General features: G+C 51.7%; 1 protein-coding gene across 2 annotated transcripts in view; it reads left to right on the forward strand.

Moving 5' to 3' along the window:
• LOC106935216 (gephyrin-like) overlaps positions 1–5,767 on the forward strand; it is a 32,695-nt gene that overhangs the window by 14,064 nt on the left and 12,864 nt on the right. For both annotated transcript variants that reach the window (XM_015015577.1, XM_015015578.1), the window contains 13 exons: positions 2,018–2,155; positions 2,665–2,707; positions 2,779–2,916; positions 3,000–3,092; positions 3,173–3,228; positions 3,350–3,469; positions 3,564–3,622; positions 4,367–4,520; positions 4,588–4,709; positions 4,775–4,862; positions 4,927–5,000; positions 5,117–5,181; positions 5,306–5,409. In XM_015015577.1, coding sequence (XP_014871063.1) covers positions 2,018–2,155; positions 2,665–2,707; positions 2,779–2,916; positions 3,000–3,092; positions 3,173–3,228; positions 3,350–3,469; positions 3,564–3,622; positions 4,367–4,520; positions 4,588–4,709; positions 4,775–4,862; positions 4,927–5,000; positions 5,117–5,181; positions 5,306–5,409 — 1,254 coding nt within the window. The remainder of the gene's footprint in view (positions 1–2,017; positions 2,156–2,664; positions 2,708–2,778; positions 2,917–2,999; positions 3,093–3,172; positions 3,229–3,349; positions 3,470–3,563; positions 3,623–4,366; positions 4,521–4,587; positions 4,710–4,774; positions 4,863–4,926; positions 5,001–5,116; positions 5,182–5,305; positions 5,410–5,767) is intronic.

The following is a 5,767-nucleotide window of genomic DNA, read 5'->3' on the forward strand; positions in this document are numbered from 1 at the left end:
CGAGTGTGAAGCGGCCGGGATGAGGCTCAGTGCCTCCAAAGGGTAGAGTGCCTTCTCCAGGTTGGGGGTTTGTGGGGGATGTCCTGTCCCAAGTGGCAGAGTTTAAGTATCTCTGGGTTCATGAATGAGGGAAAAATGGAGCGGGCATCTGGTTAGGAGGGATGCCTCCCTGGTGGTGGGAGGCGCAGAGGGAGACCCAGGACACGCTGGAGGGACGATGGTCCTCTGCTGGGAACGCCTTGGAATTCCCCCAGAGGAGCTGGAGCAGGAGGCTGGCAGAGGGAAGTCTGGGCCCCGCGACCCGACGAAGAGGAAGAAGATGGATGGTTGCATATAATTATCTCATGATGGTATCATCTCTAAAACAGATGGACAGTGTAGCTGGTCCAGATTCTGACTAATAAAATACAGAAAAATCAGATTATTTACTCAAACAGGAAGCCATTATTATCACATTGGTACCGGAGGTTCTCTCTGCTGCCAGAGCTTCTGGCTCCTAACCAATCAGAAGCTCTCAGTTCTTCATCCATGTTTCTCGGACGGTGCAGAAGCAAACATGCTACCGCAGCCGTCCAGAACTGGGCGATTCTAAGGATCCAGGACTAATTGGACATGTTGGTCTAAATATGTTGCAATTTTCCTATTACCTAAAATATTGGTGTTTGTGATATGTCAAAACTCATAATTACTTCAAAAATGTACATCTTATATTTGTTGGAGGTCGCCATTTTTTTTTTCACTGATGGGTTGATGACGTCATCAGGTCCATTCTGTACCGGAGTCTACAGAATCAACACAGGAAGGCTAACTTTACGAGTAGTTTATCATGTTGTGTTTGACTGGTGCAATTTTAGATAATGCCACACGGTGTCACTATTGGCTGTAAAAAAATAAAAATTGAGGCGAATCTGGATAATTTCCCACATGAAAAAAAGGAGAGCGCAGTGCGAGAACCGGAGAGGAACACATCGAAGGACCTAATCTGGACCCTGGACATTTCTCCACAACACTTTGAGCCATTTATACCAGCAGAACCAAGGAAGGCTCTAACACAGGGGTGCCCAAAGTGGGTCCTGGAGGCCCGGCATCCTGCATGTTTCAGTTCTCTCCCTGGTGGTAGTAAGAACCTTTTCAGCTTGTCAATGTTCCTCTTAGGCCTCTAATGAACCATCATCTGATCCAGGTGCGTTAAACCAGGGAGAGAACTAAAACATGCAGGATGCCGGGCCTCCAGGACCCACTTTGGGCTCCCCTGCTTCAACAGGTGATCGTTACCTTAACGAGTTAAAAATAAATGCCGTGCTGAGACAGGCAGAGCTGGACGCTCTTTCAGGTGCTAACAGGATCTATAAGGCCTGCGGTACTGACATAACCAATCCGACCGGATCCATGGAGGTCCGGTGTCGGTGTGAGCTACAGAACCACTTACCAGATCACACAGTGACCAGAGGCGAGTCTCATTCATTGTTTCATGATGAACCTGAAGGCGGCAGCAGCTTCTACGGCCAGCTCTTCCTCTTCATCGCCTCTTGTTATTTCTGTGGTCCGATTGATTTCAATGCGCTTCGGTTCAAACCAAAAAGGCTTCATAACGGGACTCATTACTGTTTTGGCTGGAGGAGCCAGGCAGTTGGACCTTTACACGTCATTTGCCCAGAATGCATTGCAGTGTGGAAAAACATGGCGACAAATCCTGTGAAAATATTTTAAAATTTATAAAAACTAATTAACCTACTGTATTATTACTGTATTGTTTTTACATGTAAGCTAAATATTTCCCAAATAAGGTCTATTTTTATAAGTAGTTGTGGATCCCTTTAAGATCAGTGGAGCAGTTAAACATGGTGGTGGCAGTGTCATGCTTTGGGACATCCTGTACTGACCTTCAGGCCGATTTGCTCTCAATCATCATTTCCCATTAATGTCATTCATCTGATCCAGAGGCGACTCTGAACTGAACACTGTGTGTGTGTGTGTGTGTGTGTGTGTGTGTGTGTGCGTGTGCGTGTGTGTGCAGATCCCAGACTCGATCATTTCCCGAGGCGTTCAGGTGCTTCCTCGAGACTCGGCGTCTTTAAGCTCCACCCCCTCTGAGTCGCCACGGGCGACGCAGGCGACATCCCGCCTGTCCACCGCCTCCTGCCCGACGCCCAAGGTACACACCCTTACTGACTGACCAGAACCAGAACCTCCAGAACCTCGGGCCGGACAGTCTGCTTCGTGTTGGGTCCGGTTCCCTCTGGTTCTGGTTCTGGGAGTCCTCCTGCATGCTCTTCTTTTCTTCTTCCTGCATTTTTACTATATTTTCATATTGTTGATGCCAAACTTAAACTTCGAGATGAGGGGCCCCAGGAACCGGTGCAGAACCTGGACCCGGGTTCTGCTGCTGGTTCTCCTGGGCCGGATGTGTTTTGTTCCTGGATGGAGCTTTCAGCTGATTCCTGAACTTCTTCAGTTGTGCTGAAGAGTGTCCTAGTTAAAGTACACCTGCTGTTGCAGGTGATCAGAAACGGGTCGGGTCCTGGTGGGGTAAACCCATCAGAAACACATTCTCAAAATAATCAAGAGTTCAGAACACAGTTCTGGTCCCACTCAGGCTCCGGGTCGTCTTGAGGTGATTTAATCGGGTTCTGTCTCAGTCACTGGTTCTGTTCTGTTCTGCAGGTCCAGTCCCGATGCGGCAGCAACGAGAACATCCTGAGAGCCAGTAAGTTCAGTCTGACCCGCCGGTCGGGTCCGGTCGGGTCAGACCTGAAGCCTGTCTGGTTCTGTCTCCAGGCCACAGCGCTGTGGACATCAGCAAGGTGGCGCGGCGCCACCGCATGTCGCCGTTCCCGCTGACCTCCATGGACAAGGCCTTCATCACGGTGCTGGAGATGACGCCCATCCTGGGCATCGAGGTCATCAACTACAGAGGTGGGTCGCCGTGCGGGTCAGAACTGCGGCCTGATCGCAGGCGGTGCGGTAACGTCCAGGTGAATGGTTCTGGTTCTGTGCAGACGGTTTGGGCCGGGTTCTCGCTCAGGACATCTACGCCAAAGACAACCTGCCTCCGTTCCCGGCCTCAGTGAAGGACGGCTATGCCGTGCGTGGTGAGTCCTCTCTGCAGAACTCTGCCGGTGCTGGCTGAGGTCCAGTTGACTGAGGAGCGGTTCCGTGTCTCTGTCTGCAGCCGCTGACGGACCTGGAGACCGTTTCATCATGGGGGAGTCGCAGGCCGGACAGCAGGTCAGAGAAACCTGAGTCTGATGGCTCCACCTGCTGGCCAGAGGCACCACTGCAGGCCAGACTCTTACAGTGTGTGTGTGTGTGTGTGTGTGTGTGTGTGTGTGTGTGTGTGTGTGTGCAGCCCACCCACACCGTGATGCCGGGTCAGGTGATGAGGGTGACGACCGGCGCTCCGATCCCGTGTGGCGCCGACGCCGTGGTCCAAGTGGAGGACACGGAGCTGCTGAGGGAGTCGGAGGACGTAAGGACCGCTGCCGAGTTCTGTCCTGGTTCTGGCCGGCCCGTCCTGGGTTTTTGCCCGATGGTTCTGATTGTGGTTCCTTTGTGGGTCACAGGGCACAGAGGAACTGGAGGTGAGAATCATGGTCCAGGCCCGGCCCGGACAGGACATCAGGTGAGCCCAGAACCATAACACTAATGTCTGGTCACCATGGTAACACCAGGTGAACACCGCGAATAAGGTACCCCCCAAAGTACTAGGTTCTCCACAGCAACAGCAGTGTAGAAAAGGAAAAGAGAATATGGCGGATTATTTATGGGCATTTTCTCTTTTTTTACTGTAAAGGATGTAAAAATCAATTCCGGTCCGGTGATCCATCTGTCCATACATGCTCCGTCCATGAACGTGACTTTTGGTCAAACTAAACAAGCAGTTTTCACTTACCTGATAGCGTGTGGCTTTGGTGAACTCCCATCATTTACCTGTTTCTACAATAAAAATTGGTTTGCTAAAAAATATCTCTAGACAGATTTGTATTAATCCAGAAGCTAGCAGGTGACGTCTACCTGAGGCTAATGCTAACACCTGCAGCGCAGCGCTCTGAGCTCTAAACCAGTCTTTCTCCATCTGTGGTCACCGGACCACTGGTGGTCGTTTACAGGTACTGCATGTAAACGGTCGTGACGTTAGCTCACAGCTAGCTTAGCAAAGGATTGAGTTAAAAATAACAATGGAAAACTGGATTAAAACAAAGTCACTGTTATAATGACCTGTTGATCACACATTGTAAATATATTAGTAATGATTGTTTTACTATATTATAATTGTTTTATTATTTTTGATCTCATTGTGATGAATTCGTGGAGTGAGAGCTGACTGTGTGTGTGTGTGTGTGTGTGTGTGTGTGTTTCCATCCAGGCCGATTGGCCATGACATCAGAAGGGGGGAGTGTGTTCTGGCCAAAGGGACCCATATGGGCCCCTCAGAGATCGGCCTGCTGGCCACCGTGGGGGTCACCGAGGTCAGCGTGCACAAGTTCCCCGTGGTGGCCGTCATGTCCACCGGAAACGAGGTACAGTTGCTGGGAGGTCCACCGGACCCGGACCTGGACCCGGACTCACTGACCTCTCTCCCTGTAGCTGCTGAACCCAGAGGACGACCTCCACCCCGGGAAGATCCGGGACTCAAACCGCTCCACCCTGCTGGCCACCATCCAGGAGCACGGCTACCCCACCATCAACCTGGGCATCGTCGGAGACAAGTAGGGAGGCGCGCGGCGCGCGGCGGCGCTCCCTGCTGGACGCTCACCTGTGCTTGTGTTTGCAGCCCTGACGACCTGCTGTCGGCACTGCATGAGGGGATCAGCCGCGCTGACGTCATCATCACCTCAGGGGGCGTGTCCATGGGGGAGAAGGTAGGTGGCGGCAGTGGGCGTGGCTCTGGCCGGCCGGTGGCGCTCTAACCTGTCGTTTCCTCAGGATTACCTGAAGCAGGTGCTGGACATCGACCTGCACGCCCAGATCCACTTCGGACGCGTCTTCATGAAGCCGGGGTGAGTGTATGAGGCGTGGGGGCGGGGCTTGTTCTCCCTATAGGTGCTGCGGTCCATGTGACCCCAAAGCGAACTTCCTGCTGCGGTTCGGTCAGCTGACTGTTTCTGTCCCGCAGTCTGCCCACCACCTTCGCCACCGTCGACATCGATGGAACCAGGAAGCTCATCTTCGCACTGCCAGGTATCGCAGCACAGGCTTTTACTTTGAAAACACCAGAGTGCTTCCTGCAGGAGCTATGGATGTGTGTGTTTCCAGTGTGTGTGTGTTTCCAGTGTGTGTTCTCAGCCTGTCACACTGCCTCCAGGTAACCCGGTGTCGGCGGTGGTCACCTGTAACCTGTTTGTGATCCCGGCTCTGAGGAAGATGCAGGGCGTTCTGGACCCCCGGCCCACCATCATCAAAGCCCGGGTAAGGGCCTCTGCAGTGCCTCACTTTGGGTTTTAAAGTTAGAAATGGATATTTGGATATTCACTAGAGAAGCTGTTTTCACAATAACATACATTTTGCTAGACATATTAAATTCCTGAAGAAATTTAACTGGGGCCTGCCCAACATGTGGTCATCGGTTTGGACCCGGCGTTCTGATGCTTAGCCAGTAACACATCTGTGGACATGCTGGACGTGGTCCACCATCAGGGTGCAATGACTGAACCTCAAGCACAGTAAAATTCAGTCCAAGACTGACGACTATAAGCTTCGCACATGTGGTTCTCACTCACGGAGCGAAATAAATAGATAAAGACAGTGGATAATTGTTTTTTTTCTA

Source organism: Poecilia latipinna, unplaced genomic scaffold (genome assembly GCF_001443285.1).
Source record: "Poecilia latipinna isolate Pla-1442-1.1 unplaced genomic scaffold, P_latipinna-1.0 Scaffold1929, whole genome shotgun sequence".
Classification (NCBI taxonomy): Eukaryota; Metazoa; Chordata; class Actinopteri; order Cyprinodontiformes; family Poeciliidae; genus Poecilia; species Poecilia latipinna.